At 35.4% G+C, this 21,136-nt stretch overlaps 5 protein-coding genes across 5 annotated transcripts in view; 3 read left to right on the top strand and 2 right to left on the bottom strand.

Annotated features, from left to right (window-relative positions):
- LOC116016595 (2,3-bisphosphoglycerate-independent phosphoglycerate mutase) overlaps nucleotides 1-2,330 on the top strand; it is a 6,052-nt gene extending 3,722 nt beyond the window's left edge. The window contains exons 7-10 of the mRNA XM_031256932.1: nucleotides 369-561; nucleotides 649-744; nucleotides 1,349-1,504; nucleotides 1,929-2,330. Of these exons, the coding sequence (XP_031112792.1) occupies nucleotides 369-561; nucleotides 649-744; nucleotides 1,349-1,504; nucleotides 1,929-2,093 (610 nt within the window). The 3' untranslated portion in view covers nucleotides 2,094-2,330. The remainder of the gene's footprint in view (nucleotides 1-368; nucleotides 562-648; nucleotides 745-1,348; nucleotides 1,505-1,928) is intronic.
- Nucleotides 2,331-3,228: 898 nt separating this feature from the next.
- Nucleotides 3,229-5,175, top strand: LOC116014758 (60S ribosomal protein L10-like). Its single transcript, XM_031254707.1, has 4 exons — nucleotides 3,229-3,322; nucleotides 4,070-4,571; nucleotides 4,741-4,822; nucleotides 4,930-5,175. The coding sequence occupies exons 1-4, from the start codon at nucleotides 3,313-3,315 to the stop codon at nucleotides 4,996-4,998; spliced, it is 663 nt and encodes a 220-aa protein (XP_031110567.1). The 5' UTR covers nucleotides 3,229-3,312; the 3' UTR covers nucleotides 4,999-5,175.
- An 855-nt stretch (nucleotides 5,176-6,030) lies between these two features.
- Nucleotides 6,031-7,948, bottom strand: LOC116015475. Its single transcript, XM_031255555.1, has one exon. The coding sequence runs from the start codon at nucleotides 7,887-7,889 to the stop codon at nucleotides 6,276-6,278; it is 1,614 nt and encodes a 537-aa protein (XP_031111415.1). The 5' UTR covers nucleotides 7,890-7,948; the 3' UTR covers nucleotides 6,031-6,275.
- Nucleotides 7,949-9,292: 1,344 nt separating this feature from the next.
- On the bottom strand, nucleotides 9,293-11,905 carry LOC116014822 (40S ribosomal protein S3a-like). Its single transcript, XM_031254777.1, has 7 exons — nucleotides 11,782-11,905; nucleotides 11,618-11,665; nucleotides 11,364-11,469; nucleotides 10,579-10,716; nucleotides 10,309-10,494; nucleotides 9,794-9,994; nucleotides 9,293-9,566 (listed from the first exon to the last, which is right to left on the bottom strand). The coding sequence occupies exons 1-7, from the start codon at nucleotides 11,790-11,792 to the stop codon at nucleotides 9,474-9,476; spliced, it is 783 nt and encodes a 260-aa protein (XP_031110637.1). The 5' UTR covers nucleotides 11,793-11,905; the 3' UTR covers nucleotides 9,293-9,473.
- Nucleotides 11,906-15,197: 3,292 nt separating this feature from the next.
- Nucleotides 15,198-21,136, top strand: part of LOC116017805 (stomatal closure-related actin-binding protein 1-like) — an 8,712-nt gene continuing 2,773 nt past the window's right edge. The window contains exons 1-10 of the mRNA XM_031258443.1: nucleotides 15,198-15,424; nucleotides 15,902-16,196; nucleotides 16,577-16,705; nucleotides 17,346-17,438; nucleotides 18,534-18,674; nucleotides 18,996-19,064; nucleotides 19,579-19,662; nucleotides 19,854-20,034; nucleotides 20,508-20,624; nucleotides 20,980-21,038. Coding sequence (XP_031114303.1) covers nucleotides 15,915-16,196; nucleotides 16,577-16,705; nucleotides 17,346-17,438; nucleotides 18,534-18,674; nucleotides 18,996-19,064; nucleotides 19,579-19,662; nucleotides 19,854-20,034; nucleotides 20,508-20,624; nucleotides 20,980-21,038 — 1,155 coding nt within the window. The 5' untranslated portion in view covers nucleotides 15,198-15,424; nucleotides 15,902-15,914. The remainder of the gene's footprint in view (nucleotides 15,425-15,901; nucleotides 16,197-16,576; nucleotides 16,706-17,345; nucleotides 17,439-18,533; nucleotides 18,675-18,995; nucleotides 19,065-19,578; nucleotides 19,663-19,853; nucleotides 20,035-20,507; nucleotides 20,625-20,979; nucleotides 21,039-21,136) is intronic.

Genomic DNA, 21,136 nt, shown 5'->3' with positions numbered 1-21,136 from the left:
AAAAAAAAAAAAAAAAAAAGTAAAACAGAAAAAAAAAAAAAAAGAAAAGTAAAGGTTGCAGGCCTGCAACAGACGCTCAAGTGGGCGCGTGCTATAAACTCCATCTTGCAGAAAAAAAAACCCAACTAAAAACTACCCTCCACACTAACAAAGAACCATCTTTGAGTTATTTGGGCTGACAATATCCAAGTTTTATCCATTGATGTAGATGCTATTAGGAGGGTAAAACATTTTCTTGAGTTTTGGTACTTTTGAGAAACTATTTTCCAGATTGTTTTGGTTTATTACTTTTTGTTTATGGAATAGTTTTGAGTTTTGAGTTTTGGGTAATTAATTATTTAAACCTTTATTCTTGCTTTCTTCGACAGTGAAACTGTTAAATTTGGCCATGTCACATTTTTCTGGAATGGAAATCGTTCTGGATATTTTAATGCTGATATGGAAGAGTATGTTGAAATTCCAAGTGATGTCGGTATAACATTCAATGTCCAGCCAAAGATGAAGGCTATTGAGATTGCTGAAAAGGCTAGAGATGCTATTCTTAGCCGCAAATTTGACCAGGTAAATTCACGATGAATCAGTGAAAGCTCAATGAAACGGGACGAGAAAAGTGCACCATACAGAACTTATTTGATGTGTTTTTATTAGGTACGCGTTAACATACCAAATGGTGACATGGTGGGGCATACTGGAGACATTGCCGCAACTATTGAAGCTTGCAAGGCTGCTGATATAGGTGTCAAGGTAATTGTGGTTCCATCATTGCTTGTCTTCTTCCTCGGGATTGTCTAAACATTTAGTTTGAGATCATGACTCCGAGAATCTCTAATTATTTTAGTTGCATTATACCTCTAGTGATTTATGCTCAAGACAATTGTCGCAAGGATTTGCAAACTACACTACGACTGGCTTACCTTTTTGCGACTCTCATAAACTAAGATTGGGCTAGAGTCACTCAACTGGGCTACAATGCACATGAGCCAAACTACACTAAAAGATTGAACCCAACCAATTAGCTAGTTTAACCCATGACCTTATAAACCAATATGTTCTCTCTTATTTTATCAATTTGGGACTCTTACCCAAAGTAGGCCAAATAGGCTCTGATACCATCTTATAAACTAAGAGGGTCACTCAACTCGGCTATAATGCACCCATATGTTCTCGGAAGTCTTTGTATCTCAGAATTTGAAGTTTACATTTGGTGCTAACTAGTTACTTTGTTTTTCTTACATGCACCCCTAGTGCTAGAGTTGCAGATATAATTTGGCTTCTTTGCTCCGACTGAATATTTGTAGTTTAATTATGTTGCTTTTATCTTTAATAAATTTGATTTGTGTATTTGCAGATGATCCTCGATGCAATTGAACAAGTTGGCGGAATTTATGTTGTCACTGCAGATCACGGGAATGCAGAAGACATGGTGAAGAGAAACAAGAAGGGAGAGCCTCTTCTTGACAAGACCGGAAATATCCAGATCCTTACTTCTCACACTTGCGAACCGGTAAGTACTACGCTACTCCAATTTGAACCAAACATGGAAGTAACAAACACACAGTTCTAACAAATCCTTCTTTTCAACCTTAACACGAGATTTCTAAAAGAAGCTACCGAGTTTAATGATATAGAAAGATAGCATGGGGAAACTAGAAGGTCGACTAAATATTATAGGGAATGTTTTATTATTGGGATCCTCATGTAAGAAAGTAGTGTGTTTTAAATGTGTCGGTCATACAATCTTGTGCTGGTGAGATTCTTGAATATACCGACTTATGCTGTTGTGATTTTCTTCTTAATGCTACATACGCACATTTGCTTTTTAGTTTCTGATGCATTCGGGAATTGGAGCAGCGTCTCGGGCTTGGGATCGGCCCTTCTCACCCCAGTCTGTATGAGCGTTCTAATGTGCAATTTTTGCTTATTTTCAGGTCCCGATTGCCATTGGGGGTCCGGGGTTGACACCTGGAACGAGATTCCGCAGAGATGTGGCAACTGGTGGGCTCGCTAATGTTGCTGCGACCGTGATGAATCTGCACGGGTTTGAAGCACCTAGCGACTACGAGACCACATTGATCGAGGTTGTTGACAACTAGATGGTGCAAGGATTTGCATTGCATGCCATTTTGTGCTAGATTTTTGGCTTAATGGAAAGCATTGAGAAAAACATAGAAAGACCTCGTTTTATATTTTGAATAAGGAAATGGAATTTGGAGCGCAGTTGTTTCTTGGCTTTGAATCCCTCACGATTTTTGGTTGTAGTTTATGAACGAATCACTTCACTTGTCTGTCTTAATATATAACAGTGCATTATATGCTTATTGCTCTGCTCAGATTTTTGTTTCTACTTTCTAATCTGATAGCAAAGAATCACAATTCACAACACAAGACAGGTAAATTCATAACATACGATTTTGTCATATTTTATCTGTCTTATTTATTATTCATCGGTCAAATCAATGGTTTCTTCTTTATTTATATTATTTTTAAATTTAATTTTTTGTGTACAATAATACTTTTAGTGTAGTTTATAATTATATTAATTTTGTATATTAATGCCAAACTTAATATTATAAAAAATTAAATTAAAAATAATTTCAATCAAGTCTCGTTAATTGAATTAGACACCAACATAAGACACATACACATCAATTATTATTGTGTGGACAATAATATCAAATAATGTATATTTAGTACACAAATAATGTACTTTTAATATATTAAAATATGCATTGTATTCGGAAAAAATACATTATTTGAATTTTGAAAGTACATTATTTTATATAATATAATTCAATACACGAATAAGACTTTTTTGTTATGGCCAACACAATAATTTGTCTATATACATATACTAAGGTCCACAATGCCAATCATTATTGTGTGGACCACACTATCAAATAATGTACATTCAATATAAAAATAATGTACATTGTATTCAGAGAATATACATTATTTGTGTACTGAATGTACATTATTTTTATAGAAATAATGTACATTTAGTACAAAAATAATGTACATTTAGTACATTAAAAATGCACATTTTATTATGGTCCACACATGGTCCACACAATAATTTTTTGCACAATACACTCTGGACCATGATTCATGATATAAGGAGTGATAGTGTTTGGGTCCAACAAGTTAAGCCCATTTTAGAGTCGGCCTATTCAAGTCTGATATGAAAGCCCATATGACCCAATAGTACCCCTCCGATTAGGGTTTTTATAGGTTTGTTCCATCATAAATCTTAAAAGGTTAGCATTTCAGCCATTCTTTGAGCCGCAGATCAGCTAAGGAGGAGAACCTGCCGTCATGGGGAGAAGTCAGTTCTCTCTCTCTTTCACCCCTCTCCCTCCATTCATACATGTTTAGATATTGCGCTTTGTTATTGTTGAGTTTTCTGAAACGATATATGCTTTTTTTTAAGGCTTTTCTGTCCTGTTATATTCACTGTGGTATATAACGAAGGAAGGAATGATTGAAGCCTTTGCTGTTTTCTTTTCTTTTCGTTGGTTTCATTTGATTGATTAAATTTATATTATTTTTTTTCGAGAATGCTTTCTTTAGGGAATTTTAGGAATAATACATGCAATTATTCTTGCTCTGGAACTGCAATTAATCATTATTCTAAGTAGTTATTAGTTTCGTTTATGCATCTCATCTTGGAGGATAATGCATCTTAAATTTTGTAATCCCATGGTTGTTCACGATAGTGACTTTGTTTTATCCTTGGAACAATAAGGAGAAACAGTATAAATAAGTAAATTTATTGATTGTTTTACCATATCAAAATATGGAGATTTTTTCCAACCCCATCATGTGCAGTTAAACTTTATATTAATACAGTGTTCCTGGTAGTTTTATTATTCCGGAGCTTTTATAAAGTCTATTGTGTTGGTTTTGGTCTTTTATCTGCAAAGCTCTTTTATACAGTTCTTGTTGTTACCAATGAAATATTCTGTTTAAGACTGAGTTGAGTTGCTTGATGTACTGTATATACACACACAATTCATATGCTTTATTGCACAAAGCATAATGATTTCATGTTGTTTTGAATCCCAATCCTCAGGACCAGCTAGGTGTTATCGCCAAATTAAGAACAAGCCCTACCCAAAATCAAGGTACTGCCGTGGTGTGCCAGATCCAAAGATTAGGATCTATGATGTGGGGATGAAGAAAAAGGGAGTGGATGAATTTCCCTTCTGTGTGCATTTGGTCAGTTGGGAGAAGGAAAATGTCTCCAGTGAGGCACTTGAAGCAGCACGTATTGCTTGCAACAAGTATATGACCAAGTTTGCAGGGAAGGATGCTTTCCACCTTAGGGTCAGGGTTCATCCTTTCCATGTGTTGCGTATCAACAAGATGTTGTCGTGTGCTGGAGCTGATAGGCTCCAAACTGGCATGAGAGGAGCTTTTGGTAAGCCTCAGGGTGTTTGTGCCCGTGTTGCCATTGGACAGGTTCTTCTTTCTGTTCGTTGCAAGGATGCCAATGGCAACAATGCACAGGAAGCCTTGCGCCGTGCAAAGTTCAAGTTCCCTGGTCGTCAAAAGATCATTGTGAGCAGGAAATGGTATGTAATCTGCATCGATCTATGTTTTTGTGACACACAGCTTACAGCCTTATTTACCTTGCTTCAATTTTCAATCTGTGATAACTGATAAGCATATTTATGAACCTTAATTACTACACTAGCTAGCTGTGAATGATTGCTTAGATCATTCTCTATTATTTGTTTTCAGGGGTTTCACCAAATTCAGTCGTACTGACTATGTGAACTTCAAGAAGGAGAATCGCATTGTACCTGATGGTGTCAATGCTAAGGTATTCTGCTTCTAACTATGACATTACCACATTTCAAGCTTTGATCTTTTTATTTTGGCTGTTGGAATCATGGTATGATAATAAATTTATTTCCTTTTGTATTGCAGTTCCTTGGATGTCATGGACCGCTTGCAAACCGTAAACCTGGAACAGCTGTTTTGCCTACAACAGCCTAAGCACCTAAGATGCACAAGCCTCCACCTTAGCACACATCTAGTTTTCCTGTTTTGAGTTAAACAAGATTTGATTCTTGATCTTCTGTCTATTTAGAATCCCTTGTGGACTGCATTTTGATTTCATGTTTTTATACATCTATTATGCTATTGTTTGGATTTGATTCCTTTTTGTTTTCATTGCTCTGATCATCACCCCCTGCCCTTTTCTTAATAATTTGGAGTTCAGATAGTTATAACCCATAATAACCCTTAGGGATGCAAAAGGTTCAGCTAAGTAAGCATCCAGAGAATAAGAGTACTGAAATTAACTTAAGTATATAATTTGTGACATAATTTGAATGTTATTTTGAATCATTGTCCATAATGCAAGGTAGACCATGTTCATATAATTTGCCATAAACCATGATAAATAAGTGTTACTTTTTTCAATAGTCATCCCATAATCACATTACTACTACTACATTTTAGTTTTCAAAACATTGCCTCAAAAACAATATATTGTTAATGAAGTGGTGCAAGGTAAATATACAACAACATCAAAGGCTTGTTTCTAAATCATTCCCCAGAAAACCAAATTGGCAGCAATGCCTAACCAAAAAACTTCTAAAACATTAAACAGCCTTAATTTGTTTAGGCGTTGATCAAATACAGCGAAAAGACGAGATAAATAGAGCAGTTAATTGATTAAACGGATTCTATATCCGTGTTTATGGCAGCACTTTAATTCAAGAAGTGCCCCATCTTAAAAAGATGTATCTCTAGGATTATGTACAGAAAGCCAACTATAACAGAAAGAAAATTTTAGATTGGCAGTATAAATTCTTTAGTCAATGAATGAATAGGTTCATTTGATCATTATTCTAAAAAAAAAAAAAAGGTTCATTTGATCACTTCAACAAACAGTTGTCAGTACAATTCTGTTACCTACAGTTATCCAAGTTACAATTCTGCTATTACACAAATAGATCACAGAAAGCAAATTCTCCAGATCAGCTGTTTACCTAATGAAAGAAATGAAATTAAACCCAGAAGTGGTAACAATTTAAGCTTAGAGCATTTTGAGAGAAAGACAATGTATATAGGACAATGGTTAAAATACAAAAGTTTTTGTTACCAAGTACAAATAGGAGAACAAACACTGGGGCATAAAGTGAATCAAAGGATTATAAGAAGATAATCCTATGAGCATGACACATTTGAATTAAGATCTAATATGTCCATGATAAATTTAAAAGGCATTTACCAACCACCGTGATATGCAGTCTACTCCATAACTGCTACGTGTTCTCCTTGGCGTTCTTCTGATGCAGCATAAATTCTTGCAATTTCTCGGCCTTTTTTCTCATTTCCAATATCATCTCCTCTGTGACATCAATTATTTGTTTTGGGACATAAATCTCCAAATAATCGAGCCACTCTCCTAGAGTCAAAATTTCCAAGTTCACTTCTTCAACATCATGTTTGCCCATGTTTCCACCGGATACATTGGGTGAACCATGGCAGGCTTCTTCTTCCTCAACTGTATGATTCCCTTCTACTTGTCCATCCTCCTCCATATGTTGAATTGATTCATCTTGACATTTAGTTCGCTCCAAAACACCATTTTCATCTTTGTTTGCACCAGAGGTATTTAATACACCGTTGTGACCTTCTTCTCTTAGATTCGCCAGCTCCTCCACTGCATTATACCCTTCCACTTGCCTTTCCTCCTCCATGCTTCGAATTGCCTCAACTTTACATTGTGCGTGCTCCTTAGATATTGACATTTTTGCTGCTCCCTCCTCTTCTTCCGTGGTAACACTCTCTGCCTGTAAATTGATCTGTTTTTTGCTTCTGGTGACCCTTTTTGGCTTTGCCAGAGGCTGCTCAATTGGAACAAGGTTTCTTAGCTCCCTGTTTCCTCTTCCTCTTCCTCTTCCTCTCCCCCGGGCATTCCTAGTCCTTCTTTGATCACCATTTTCATCTGCATATTGTGCTGCTGTTTCAATCGCACTCAAATTCTCTACTATCTCATTGTCACCAGTTTCAACCTGAGAAGCCCCACCATCGAAATTCTCTGCCTTGCTCGAGCTCCTTGTCATACTAATGTCTGCATTTTCCAATCCAATACCCTCAGGTTGAAGTTCGACCTTGACGCTTTCACTGTCCCTCTGAGCCTGAGTCTTAGCCCGAGTACGAGGACGAGGAGGCCTCCCTGTCTTCCCCTTGTTATTATTCCCCAATTCTTCATCCACTAGCCCTAATTCACATTTCTCTGCCGCATCTCCGTCGTCCGCTGTTGCCGTGTCTGTGGCTGCTTTCCTCCTAGGGTTTCGCCTTGGCTTGGCATCTTCACCCACTAACCCTAATTCACATTTCACTGCCGCATTTCCGTCGTCGCTTGCTGTATCTATGGCCGCTTTCCTCCTAGGGTTTCGCCTTGGCCTAGTAGATGCGGGATTGGCATCTTCACTCACTAACCCTAATTCGCAATTCTCCGCCGCCGCATCGCTTGTTGCGGTGTCAATTGCCGCTTTCCTACCGGCGTTTCGCCTCGACCTAGTAGGAACACGGGCGGTATCTCCGATCTGAACCTTGATAGAAGTTAGCTCGCCGATTTTGACGACGTCGCAGTCGGAGAGGCAAGCGGCGCAGGATGGATCGAGCTTGCCGTCGTTGAGAAAGGTGCCGTTTGAGGATCCGAGGTCGCGGATGAACCATTTTCCATCTGAGGAGTTGAATTCGATGGTGAGGTGTTTGGAGGAGATGCCGGAATCTGTGATGGTGAGATTGTTTCCCCGTACAACCCGGCCGACCCGAACGGCAATTCCGGGTTTGAATTCCACGGCTTGGCCGGCTAGCGGCCCCTTCTCCATAGTTAGCTTCAGCATCGGCCCTTCTACTTCCCCCATCGTTTCCAGCTCTGTGTTTGTTGTTCGCCCGGACTGATTTGAAGTTTCAAATTTTATGGGTCTGAACAACGGCTACTATGTCATTGCATTTTTACTTATTTAACTATTGATAAGTTTTCAAAAAAACTATTGATAATTTCCCCCAATATGCTCTCTAGAGTCTCTATCATAATACCTAAAATATTTTATTAATTATGTAATACTCCATAATTCTTAAACTGGTCATCGACTATTTAGTCCATAAATAATAATCTAAAATTTTTATTAATTATATCTTAAATTGGTCATTAACTATTTTAATAATCTAAAATGATACATTGATTATGTAAAAATTTATTTATTTTAGTCATCGTGTAAGTAAAATGAGTAAAAATTTACACAATTGCTGAATATTTTAAGTGAATTGATAGTTTATGATTGATTTTAAAATTATGAAATTGTTAAGAAATTATTTTGAGTATTATCCCTTTAATTCTCATTGAAAATATTTAGATTTTATTTTCTTTTTATCAAACATGGAAGGGAACACCAAAAAAAGCACTCAATTGTAGATAATCATACGGAGTAACATTCTTAGGCTAAAACGCCGTTTATCAATGATCTATTTAAGGAGAGTATAGCATAAATATAATATAAATATAAATGTGCATTGAGGAGAGTATAGCATAAATATAATATAAATATAAATGTGCATTGACTTTTAGTTAGATGGAACACATGTTGTCTACAGTTCAAGTATCAACTTAGGCTTTTTGTTAGTTTATCAATGATCTATTTAAGGAGAATATATCATAAATATAATATAAATATAAATGTGCAGTGACTTTTAGTTGGATGGAGCACATGTTGTCTATAGTTCAAGTATCAACTTAAGCTTTTTGTTAGTTGGATGGCTTGTTCAATTAAGCTTGGATGGAGCACATGCTTCAATTACACTCTTTGGAGTGGGAAACTCAACAGAAAATCTACGACCAAGAGAAATGCCATCAACCCATCTTTTAGTGATCATTCAACTCATTTGAACCAATATATATACACACAAGATGTTATGTATATATCCAAATATATTTTAAATATTAACTAAAAAAATATCAATATTATCTAAATTAAAATTTAGGTAAATGTAATAAGTTATTGGTTTAGATTATATAGAGATAAATATAAATTAGTGCAAATAAAATTATTACATATACATTAGACTAACAAGGAATATTATAACGCTAGTCTAAAAGATAATTTTTATAAAAAAAAAATGTTAGTAATTAGTAAACAAATTTTCTAGATAAAAAACAAGGAATAGAATAAAAAATTATAAAACAATTTCCTGAAGTTAATGGTTTCTTGTTTTTGAAGAAAAGAAAAAAAAGAGGAAAAAAAAAACCCACATATAACACGATGAAAAATGGCACATAAAATTTTTTTATCTCTAATAAATAAAGACCATTGCATAATAATTCATAGAAAGATGCTTCTCAAAAACTCCTTCCCAAAACTGTCTAACAGACCAAAGTACATTAAACATATATTCTTCAACTTGTTCAAGGAAAACTATAACAACTTCCAAAATCAAATCAAAACTCCATTTCAAGCTCCGACTGGCTCAGTTGCCTCAGCAATTGGTTCATCAGCAGGCCTGTCCAACTTTGTACCAACATCTTCAGTATAGTCACCATGGACCTGCACAATCAAACAAATAAATACCATTCATTATATATTACTAATGTGATAAGGTTCAGAGACGAAGTTTCTAAACGTATATGTGGTAACAATATTTTGGCAAGTGTGATAACACCATTTATAAAAGCATACTGGATGTGATAACATATATTCGATCTTTTACACAGAAAAGGGATTATATCACTCAAACAAGGGGAACTAATTGGCAAAAAGCCAAAAACACTTACCTCCATCAACTTTCCAAGGTCAAACTTGGGAGCTTTTAAGATCTTGACCTTGCGGATAAACACATTCTGCAGAGGGTAGATGCTTGAAGTAGCCTTCTCAATTTCCCTGCCAATGGACTCAGGAATGAACTTCAGAACCAAATCCTTGAGATCACATGATTGTGCTTGGTTCACCATAATCTCTCGCATCTTGCGGCGGATCTAGGAAAAATAAAAATAATCTGTTAATCTAAAAAGGGTTGTAGTGGTAAAAATTATCAGGAACTTATAACACTCCTAGGACTACAGAATGATTTAATTAACAGATCTAAACAATATTTTTTGGTACAAGTTGTGGAAGTGGGAAAGCCTGAGACCTCTTATATAGAACCATAAACATATGCCTCTAGATTTCAAAATCATTAGCCATTAACAAAGATAGGTTCTAAAATATAATTTCAGTCGCTACCAAGGAAAATAAGCTTCTATCGAATATATACACACACTTGATTGTTAATCATGCACATATAATTTACCTGGCGAATCTGGCTTGACTGAGCATAGCATGTTCTCTTTTGCTGATTAACACGCTTCTTAGTAAATCCAATGCAAAACATCCTCAGGGTATAGTTGTCAGTGGTTTTAACATCCACATGAGCCTCAATCAATGATTGCCACTTCTTCACCAATGACCTCAACTTATCAGTTGTGAAGTCCATACCCTGCCAGGTTGGATGAATCAAATTAGAATCATGAACAGAAAATTTGAGTGAACAGCAAACCAAACACCATGGACACTGTCATACCCAGAAGTTTGTTAGGACATTCCTTCCTTGAACATCTTCAGCTCTAAGACGAATCTTCCTGAAGGCATTATCCTCATCATTCTGGAGATCCGCCAATGATACCTCAAACACACGGTGCTTCAGACCTTCAGAAGCAATCTGAATGGGAAAATAATAAAAAAATTAGTTTGGGGTGCTTTGAAATAGAAGATAATGCCACAGCCAAAAATGTCAACAAAATCAACCACCAAAGAATAAAATCAAATAAAATAAACTTCGACACAACAAAAGTATTTAGCCAACTATTAGTGAGTTCTATCTATGAGAAGAGAAAGCAAAACTAATACCCCAAAAAATGAATGAATTAAAACCATTTTACAAAAGGAAATGAGTTCCTGATCATTTACTTTTTAATCCATTCCACAACAATGAATCAAAATAAAAAACATCAGAATTTGAAATAATAGAGCACAAATGCTTAATGAATTACAAGTTGTTATTCAGATTACTAATACCTAATCTGAAAGTAAATATTGCATTCCAAAGCCATATAATCTTTGACAAACAATCAAAAAATTATGTTCTGCATTAATGTATTTCTCTTTTCAGAAAGATTTCACAGCAACTCTCCTTAATCCCATAATTAATTTGCACAGAATGAACATGCCAAAGGCTACTCCTACCTCTTTAAATTTTTAATGATCAAAAGTATCACATTTTCTAGCCCAGAAATAATGGCTGGATAACATAATAAACAAAAAACTATAATTAAACAGAAACTAGATCTAAAAGGAGACTCAGTTTACCTTTGTACCCTGAGTACGGGTAACGAGCGTCTTGCCGATGTTCCTGGTGCTGAACACTGACGGAGCCTTGATATCATACCAGTCCTTCTTGGCGAATGGATCAGCTCTATTTTTCATCCGAGAGGTAAATAAATAAAAAGTTGAAATCGAAATTAAACAATCCAAAAATTTATTCTTAAATCTTCAAAGCATTATATATAGATATAAATTTTTTTCAATGATCAGATTTCGGAAATTAAACCGAAGCTACTTACGCCTTCTTCTTTCCTCCCTTCTTCCCCTTGGAGATCCTCTTGTTCTTACTGTAACGCAATACAACAGCAATGCATATGGATTATATCAGTACCAATACACGCAAATAATAATTTGTATGTACACGTTGGAATAGAGGCAATGAGAGATTGAAGTAAACGATTACCCTACGGCCATTGTCGAGCTTGGGAAGCTGCCTGCTTAGCTGCGGAGAAAGAGTGAACGCTCGACCCGACGGCTCTGTAAGGGCAACCTCCTGATACTCAGAGAGTTCTATTGCCAAAACCCTAGCTCTCTTTATTAGGGTTTGAACTTTACGGGCCTACTTGTCTACTTATGGGCCGGTTACAGGAATGTTGGGCTTTGCAAGGTAATTGTAATTTAAAGCCCAAACTTTCGTGAAAGGCTATTTATATCGTGGAACAGGGTGCACAACCGTACCAAATAGTTTATTTTTTTGGAAATCACGTTTCTCGTTTTGGTCGGTCTCTGTATTTGTGTTAATGTTTTGTGTATTCTTTAAAGGTATTCTGTGTATTGTAGACTATGATTGTGTGTATTCATGTTAGGGATACTTAAACATAGGTTGTGACATGTTTTGTATATTCGAATGTTATGAGGATGGTTTTTGTTTTGTTGTGTCAATATTCTGTGTATTTTCTCAAGTCATTCTGTGTATTTTAAACAAGGATTCTGTGTATTCATGTTAGTGGTACTTAAACACATGGGTGATGTGTTTGTGTATTTGGTGTTTTTATTTTTTGTGTATTATTCAAATGCATTATGTGTATTGTAGACTACGATTCTATGTATTCATGTTAGGGTTACTTTCTTTTTTTATCAGAAGAATGAGGGGGGAATATTCTGTGTATGTTAGGGTTACTTAAACATATGTTGTGACGCATTTTGTGTATCCAAATGTTAGGAGGATGATTTTTGTGTAGTTGCGTCAATATTATGTATATTCCCTGAAGTCATTCGCGTCCACCGTCCACTAACATTTGAAACGACGTCATTTTGGACCAGGGTTCTCAGTACACCGTGGACCCTGGTCCACGATATAACGATTGTTATTTGAGAGGGAATGATAGTCCGAAAGAGTCCATAACAATTTATAATTGAGATTTTCAAAAAAATAATTATACAATATTAGAGAATAATACTTATAATATTTACCATGAACAAAATATACTCAACAAACCTTGCCATTCAAGGGTACTGGACTTGGAGTAAATATGACAATCCACTCATATAGGCCAGCAACAAGCTCTTTCATGATGATATGGGCATACCAGAAGAATCTTGGTGAAGAAAAAAAAAAAGATACTCAAGTCTTAGTTGAGTACCCCTAAAAATAAAAAAATAAAAAAAAAAAAGGTCAAAGGAGTATACCACGAAATTAGCCGTCCAAAGTAGAACTTAATTACTTATATAAAATATTATAATATTATCCGTATTTATGTTGTTGTTTTAACAACTAAATAAAAGTTATAAAGCATACTCCACACATTTCCAAGTCAATGTACTGCTATTTGTACAATGTTAATTAACTAAACCGACCTTATTATGTACAAATATTTTAAATTCCACATTTAACATAAGGAGTATTAAACAACTTAAAATTATATGTTGTACAAATATTGTATTAAAAACATAACCATATTGGTTGTCTCCTCTAATTTTATGTTTCTTACCTACAAATTTGGAGCATTTTCTTCTCCCAAAATGTTGAATCCTCAATCCAAAGGCACGACAAAACATTTGAAATGATGTAAATCATGATAACTCACTTTGAGAGGTTGCGATTACACTATCATTGGTGGGACTCAATCCCTTATCTCTTATTCCAAACTCCACCTTTGTGACTAGTTTATCTGTCAATGTGAACAATTTGGAGCATTTTCTATAGTTAACTAACGCCCGCACATTTCTCAAGATTGGTATAAATATGTTGCTTTAAAAACAAAAAAATTTTAAACATACATCACTAATATATATATATATATATATATATATATATATATATATATATATGTGCACACACTATATGTTGTGGTACTTGCAACGTTGTTATTTTAATAAGAACTTTTTCCTTCATAAAATTTAATGATTTATCTAACTTTTTTTTTTCAATATCAAATTGTACATTTCGAGTAACAATTAAAATAACTAAAAAGTCGTTTGACTGTATTGTTGTTAGTGTAAATACGAATAATATGGTTCTAACATGGAACAATTGGTCTAATTTGAGTTTATCAGGGAGTAAAATCAATAGAACATATCAATGTAGAAGAAGATGACGACTTTGATTAGCTTGGAGTTCTCAAAGTTTTATAGTGGAATGTATTCAAGTTCATCCTCCTTTTGTTCTATTAAAAATATACGGAGTAATATTTATTGGCTATTTTAAAGTTATAATGTACGAAATGATTACAAATACGGCAAGTGTATGTATCCTATGTGTTTCGTGTGCTTGTTCCTATCACGATTCAATATGATACATATAAGCATATAATCTATTATCTAATGTCATCTTAGAGCATCCTTATCAGTGGAGTTATTTCGCGGTTACTGAAGAGTTTTTGTAAGTGTGATTAGGAAAGATAAAGTGGGATGGGAGAAAAAAAAACAAATTTGATTTAAAAAAATTAAAAAATAACATTGTCAGACACACCAGACGCGTGCGTGCACTGCACGCGCCCGCTGGGCGCATAAAGTGACAGCCACGCATGGCTGTCACTTGTATTGTTAATTGGAGTGAGTCCCATTGTTCAGTATTATTTCTTCATTTGCAGGAGCAACTTCTTCCTTCTCACTCACTCACCTCACTTCTCCACGTGGCATTGGTGTCTGGCATTATCCCCTCAATATGCATCAATGTAGATGTTCTTAGTAGTGTGGTTATTTTGAGATTTTTGAGGAATTTTTGTAAGTGTGATTATGAAAGAGAAAAATGGTTGGGGAGGAAAAAAAATTAAAACAAATCAAATTTAAAAATAAAAAATAAAAAATTGAAGTTGTCAGGCGCCCAGCAGGCGCGTGCACTACACGTGCCTGCATCGAGCGCTTGTTGTGCGCGAAACACCCATAATAGAGGATGGTGGGGCAATGAGGATGACAGAAAACACTGTGCTATGAACCTTGTTTTGCAAGAGCACTCTTCCCACTCTCTCTCTTGCCATGGTGACACTAAATTTGACATAAACCCTTAATTATGCGCTAGTGGTGATGCTCTTAGTCGTTAGGTATTCTTAAATCTATATATGATTGAGGTACCATGTTAACTGTTTATCTCGTTCCACTTTAGTTAGCATCTTGTTAGATGTTAATAGCTCGATCAAATTCCTAGGTGGGTTTGGTTTGTTGTGCTAGATATGAAAATGATGTATTATTTAAATTTCAGTGTGACCCCTCTCATGGTTTTAATCTTTGTGTCAAACATTATTTAACATTTTTCCATGTTCAGTTAAACTGTGACTCTCACGTAAATTGAAGTCATAATGTAATTAATTTGCCGGGGTGGGCGGGGGCGGCCATTCTTTCTTTACTTAACTTTTAAAAAGCATCCGAGACTCTCTCTCTCTATTTCTGCGCATATATTCTCTCTCACAAACTTCCATATCAGCGTACTCAAAGTCTTTCTCTCTCTCTCTCCTCACACTTTCTCTCTCCCGGACAAGCCATTCAAACGTAGACCTGCAGACTGATCCAAACAATTTCCATTCACTTTTTCAGCTCACAACACATACGAATACCAAAAAGATCAGCTAAAACTGCACCTCTGTTTCTGTTTCTGTTACACATAATCTGTAAGTACAGTCCTTTGTTATCTTCAGTGTATTATTTTTTCCTTCTTCATCATCCGTATATCGTCTGCGGTTAGGGTTCTGGGTTTCTCTTTTCTTGGGTCCTGAAATAGTATGAAGTCAGAAGGTGTTTGCTATAATGTTTGTGTGGGAATAGTTGACCCATGTTTTACACATACATATATACATGGTAATTTTTACAGCAATTGTCTTATTAAGTATGACAGAGGGTAAAAGATGGTATCTTTAGGGAGTTTGGGCTTTGGGTTGTGTAAAAATCTTTTGTTTTTATCATGGGGTTTAAGTTTTACAGAGTCGCTATAACATTTTTTTTCAGATGAATTGCCAAATGTTGTTTTGATTCGGTTGGTGATTTCTGACCCACCTTAGAAGTTGAAGTTTCAAAGTCATTTTCAAATTAATTTAGAAAGAAGAATGTATTACCATTTTTAACTATATTCTTTATTTGACTTGGTGCAGAAGGTTTTTAACTATGACGAGGGTAAGCCGAGATTTTGGCAATACAATGCAACAAGATGCAGTGCCACCTGTTTCAGCTGATGTGATTTTCCATTCGAGCCGGTTTCCAAGTTACAAAATTGGAGCCAATAGTCAGACGATGGAGTTGAAGGAGGATCCTAAAGTACTCTCAATGAAAGAGGTGGTTGCTCGAGAGACTGCTCAGTTGCTTGACCAGGAAAGCCGACTCTCAGTTCGTGATCTGGCCAGCAAATTTGAGAAGGGTCTGGCTGCTGCTGCCAAATTGTCTGATGAGGTTTTGACTTACTGAATTTGCAGAAATATGCTATGGTGTACTTGTATTTCAAGATTCCATCCATTCTGTTTTCCTTTATTAATCTGAAATGAATCTATTTCTAATCTTGAAACCCTGTAATTTCCTTATCACCTATTTAGTGAATAAGGAATTGAGTGAGAGTCCCACAATTGAGTCAATACCTAGCTGGAAATATAATTTTTTTGTTATATCTGATTTTGTTAACAGAAAACAAAAATTAGGGAGATGTAAATGAGTAAAGTTAACTTTTCATAGTTATAATTTTCATTTTCCTGCCCACATTTCTACCGACAAGTTCTAATGTTCTTCAACAACCTTAAGAATTTAATGATACTAAAAGATATATTTTTGGCCTCCAGGCAAGACTCAAAGGAGCAGCTTCACTTGAGAAACATGTTCTTTTAAAGAAGCTCAGAGATGCACTTGAAGCTTTGAGAGGGCGTGTGGCAGGTAGAAACAAGGATGACGTTGAAGAAGCTATTTCAATGGTTAGTTCTGAGTCTCTTATATTGTAATTATTAGTTAAATAAGGTGGTGTATACACTGCCTCTTTTGTCTATAAGTTCTCCTTGAGGATAGAAATGACAGATATAATACTCACTGTTTACTCTGTTGTAGTGGCCAACAATGTTTTGTGGGTGGGCTAATAGCTATGGTGAAAATTTAGGTAATTCATGAATGTCCAGAAAAAGGATCATATTATATGCAGTCAACCGAAATGCAGGGATGATAAGTTAGAATTTCAATGCTTGACCAAATTGCATCCTTTTGTCCTGGTGTTTAATTTTCTAAGATGATTGTACATTTTCTTATTGCTGAAATGTTTTGAGATATTTGACAAACTTGAAGTACATTTGAGATTTGTGTTATTACAAATAAACTAGTTATGAGTTTCTAGTTCTTAGTTGACTGCATGCTTTTATTTATAGTTTTGTGTTTTTAAATTCTGGACAATGGACTAGGGTTTTTATGTTCTTGTCAGTATTTTAAATTTGGAATGGATCCTTCACTTGTCTCCAAAGGACTTGGAAGCATTGAATCACAGAGGATGGACAAGACTCATGTTCGATCTAAAGTTCTCCTAAAATTTTCGAAGTAATTGCATTTCAATGCTCGGCACTTTTTCAGGTTGAAGCTTTGGCATTTCAATTAACTGAGAGAGAAGGAGAATTGATTCAAGAAAAGTCAGAAGTAAAAAAGCTCGCAAGTTTTCTTAAGCAGGTAGAGTATGGTATAGTTTGCACCTATAAAAAAGCATGGTGTATGCTGTGTCCTCTTCTGCATTTTATTTTGCAATTTGAATTATAAATAAGCTAATAATTGCTTCTTGCCTGCTTCCCTAATGTTTGTTATGCCTGATAGAGAAGTATTTATCTGACAAGAGGGCATAAATTAGTTATAGAAACAGTTCAGTTCTAGTTTGGAAGAAAAAATTCATAGTGATGTTTTTATAGAAACTACTCCAAGACAAATCTTTTTATGTAAACCAACTAACCAAGCTCCAGTATGCAACATTTTTTCTTGAATGTGACCTCAAAGTCTTCTGCCTCTGAATCATTACTTCTCCAACCTCCAAATGCTAGGTTTTGAAGCATTATTAGTCGAAGTGCCACTGAATTTCAAATTACTATGGAGATTATGCTTCAGTCACTTACCTGATGATATCCTTAACAAAATCATCCTTGAAGCCAGACATTGCAAGATCTCCTCCACTGAAAATGGCAGTGCCTGAGTGGTTGATTCAATTACCAGAATTGAAATGCCATATCCGGGCTTTCCATTGTCAGTAGGAAGTAAGAAGAAGTGCAAAACAATTTGGGAGATTCTTCTGCTTTAAGGCCATGGCAACAATTAACAATAGTTAAATTCAACCTTTTCAAATCAATCAGTAGTGTGGCTTCCATAGAGCATCCATTATCCAAGTACCTTTCATGTGCGAATAGCATGCTAAATTTATCTGACAAATTACCTATGCATATGGGATCCCTCCAACACTGGTAGTAAAAACCTTTTTCCTGTTCTTGTTCAATGTTTGTTTTCCAACAGACTTCTGCCATTCTATTCTTTAGTGAATTGAGAACTAGGAACAATACTTGTAATGAGTTCAGTCCACTTTATATTTCCTCATCTCAGTAAACTGTTCTCAGTAATCATTCTGAGTGATTGGATGGTCGACATCTCACTTCTTTTCATATCCAAACAGCTATTTCATTTTATCCTAATGAAGGATTAATTTTCCAGACTGTAATGATTGAAAAATTGATACCATGAATTGCCATAAGATTGGAATAATTCTGATTGAAAATTTGTTCACAGGCTTCAGAAGATGCTAAAAAACTTGTTGATGAAGAAAGAGCTTTTGCTAGGGCTGAAATTGAGAATGCAAGAGCAGCGGTTCAAAGGGTTGAAGAAGCACTTCAAGAGTTTGAACAAATATCCCGAGCCTCGGGAAAACAGGTGACTAAAATTTTCATCCTTTTAATTTCACTTTAGAATTTTCATATAATATGGCGCAACCTCTCCTAAGTACTACCTGAAATCAATTCAAATTTTCCTTTGAAACCTCAATTTACAGTGACATAAGTATAAACAAGAATACTTGACCTAATATATTGTCACTTTAAGACCTTTTTAGTACTATTCTTTTGTAACATTTATAATCATGCTGTATAATCTTATAGAAGTTCAAATTTTTACATCTTGACAAACAATGTTTTATTCCTTGATTTGTTTAAATAGTCGTGACATTGACATTTATGTACACTGTTGAGTGATTAGGATTTGGAAGAATTGATGAAGGAAGTTCAAGAGGCTAGGCGTATCAAAATGCTGCATCAGCCTAGCAAGGTATTGGTGTCATTTTTTCTGGATCTTTTCCTTGATGATGCTGAAAGTGGTCTCCTTCAACAACTAATATACTTATCTACTCTTCATTTCTGTCAAGTAGTACCTTTGTGTGGAAGTGTGGCTAGGAATTAGTTGTAGCGTAATTGTTAAACTAAAAAAGAATTGCTACAATGAAGATGAAGAGTTAGTATGATGTAGAAGTGAAATGATTTAATTTATTCTCTGGAAAATGATGCTAAAAATGTAGGAATATAAGCCTCTGTTGGGGAAGCAAATACCTAATTCCGCAAATAGTAAATCTGCTGATGGGTAGCAATACCTTGATGCTTATGCTTTGTCCTTAGAACTAGAATGATGTTCATTTTTTCACACTCGACAAAATTTTCTTCATGCTTCTATGGGTGGCGTTGAAATGAAACTAAGTTTCAACTTTATTAATGATTTAAGAATTATTCACAGGCCAGTACTTTTATTTTTTATTATTTTTTATTTTTTTTTGTTGCCTTTGGAACAGGTGATGGATATGGAACATGAGCTTCAAGCATTGAGAGCTCAGCTTGCAGAGAAGTCCAAGCATTCGCTACAGCTTCAGAAAGAGGTTTTGTATTCTCTTTGCAAACCTCTAATTCTCTAAATACCATCTGCATATGTTTCATTCTTACTTTATATGCTAAAGACTCAAGTTCATACTTTCTACAAAAAATGGTTTTGCTAAGATATTAGTTTACAATAAATGCTCTGTAAGGTGGAGATGAAATTGCTCTGACAAATAACTTGTTTTTTCTTCAGTTGGCAATGAGAAAGAGGGGTGAGGAGAACAGTCAAAACCTATATGAAATAGACGGAACTGAAGCACTGGGTTCATATTTACAAATTCAGCCCTGTTCAAGTGTAGCTCCAGAGGTTTCAGAATTTTCAATTCAGTGGTATCGCTTAGCATGTGAAGGGGGCAAAAAGGAGCCTATTTCAGGTATGTGAGCACAAGTTTTCCCATCCACTTGAAAGCATGCCCGGCTTAATGTTTATTTGCTTATAGTTCTTGTTTGATTGACTGCTTATCTCATTATTTCTCTTCTGCACTTCTTTTGGGTGAAATGTCGTAATGCCCTTGATTTGGATGTACTTGGCAGTTGGCATTTTCATGACATATAAAAGCAATGCTCCTGAATTTTGTTTGATATTTTCAAATTGCATTTTCTAGTTGTACAGCCTATTCTGGAAAATTGATTTAGCTAATGGAACATTGATCTTTCTTAGCAAAACATGGAAATGGTTGCTTTACACGTTTCTTGACTTTGTTCATGTGTATTTTGGTTTCTAGTATTGATTGAGATGTGAACCAATTTTATATATTTGAAAGAGCTTTTCGGTAGTATGTACCTCTTGTGTTTACAAAATTATAAAAAGTTGATTATTACTTAACTATGCATGTTTCCTATCCAGGGGCTACCAAACCTATTTATGCACCAGAGCCATATGATGTTGGACGGGTATTGCAAGCTGATATGACACTGGACGACCAAATATTAACTGTGTCAACCACTGGTCCTATTGATCCAGGTTGCTATTAACTCATCAATATATAGTTTACTATATAACCTAGGGGGTGTGGTTGAGTGGCAAGGGACTCATCCATCCTTAAGCAAAGGTCAAGGGTTCGATCCTTGGCATTGGGTATGGAGCATCCTTAAATCTCCAGGCCAGCTGTCCCACCCAAAGAGGTGCCTACAATACAGCGAGGGAATTAGTCACTGTGTTCGACGGTGGAAACCCTGGGGCCTGGGTACACCAAAAAAAAATAGTTTACTAATATATATCGAAAAAGTTATATTTTGTTAATGCAAATCCCTTCTGTATTTCCTGGCATTAAAGGAATAATCTCAAATAAATAGCTTACATTGTTCTCCTATAACAGCTGCTGGACTGGGAAACTATGTTGAAGCATTGGTGCGAAGGCATGAAACTGAGTTCAATGTACGTTGTCCACTCTATTGAAAATTTTCACATTATAAAGGAATGTAGTCCTGTCACGAAGTTTTTTTTTTTTTTTTTTTTTTTTTTTTTTTTTTTTT

This window comes from Ipomoea triloba, chromosome 4 (assembly GCF_003576645.1).
Source record: "Ipomoea triloba cultivar NCNSP0323 chromosome 4, ASM357664v1".
Lineage (NCBI taxonomy): Eukaryota > Viridiplantae > Streptophyta > Magnoliopsida > Solanales > Convolvulaceae > Ipomoea > Ipomoea triloba.
The sequence above is the reverse complement of the archived record's forward strand: the minus strand, read 5'-3'. Positions and strand labels throughout refer to the sequence as shown.

What these genes read in the sequence shown, in the direction of transcription:
- LOC116014758 (XM_031254707.1), top strand. An exon ending in ATCATTGTGAGCAGGAAATG is followed by an intron (nt 4,572 to 4,740) that starts GTATGTAATCTG and finishes ATTTGTTTTCAG; the next exon opens with GGGTTTCACCAAATTCAGTC. An exon ending in CTGATGGTGTCAATGCTAAG is followed by an intron (nt 4,823 to 4,929) that starts GTATTCTGCTTC and finishes TTTGTATTGCAG; the next exon opens with TTCCTTGGATGTCATGGACC.
- LOC116015475 (XM_031255555.1), bottom strand. Translation starts at nt 7,889, where the DNA reads ATGGGGGAAGTAGAAGGGCCGATGCTGAAGCTAACTATGGAGAAGGGG.
- LOC116014822 (XM_031254777.1), bottom strand. An exon ending in AGTCAAGCCAGATTCGCCAG is followed by an intron (nt 9,995 to 10,308) that starts GTAAATTATATG and finishes TATTTTTCCTAG; the next exon opens with ATCCGCCGCAAGATGCGAGA. An exon ending in ACCTTGGAAAGTTGATGGAG is followed by an intron (nt 9,567 to 9,793) that starts GTAAGTGTTTTT and finishes TTGATTGTGCAG; the next exon opens with GTCCATGGTGACTATACTGA.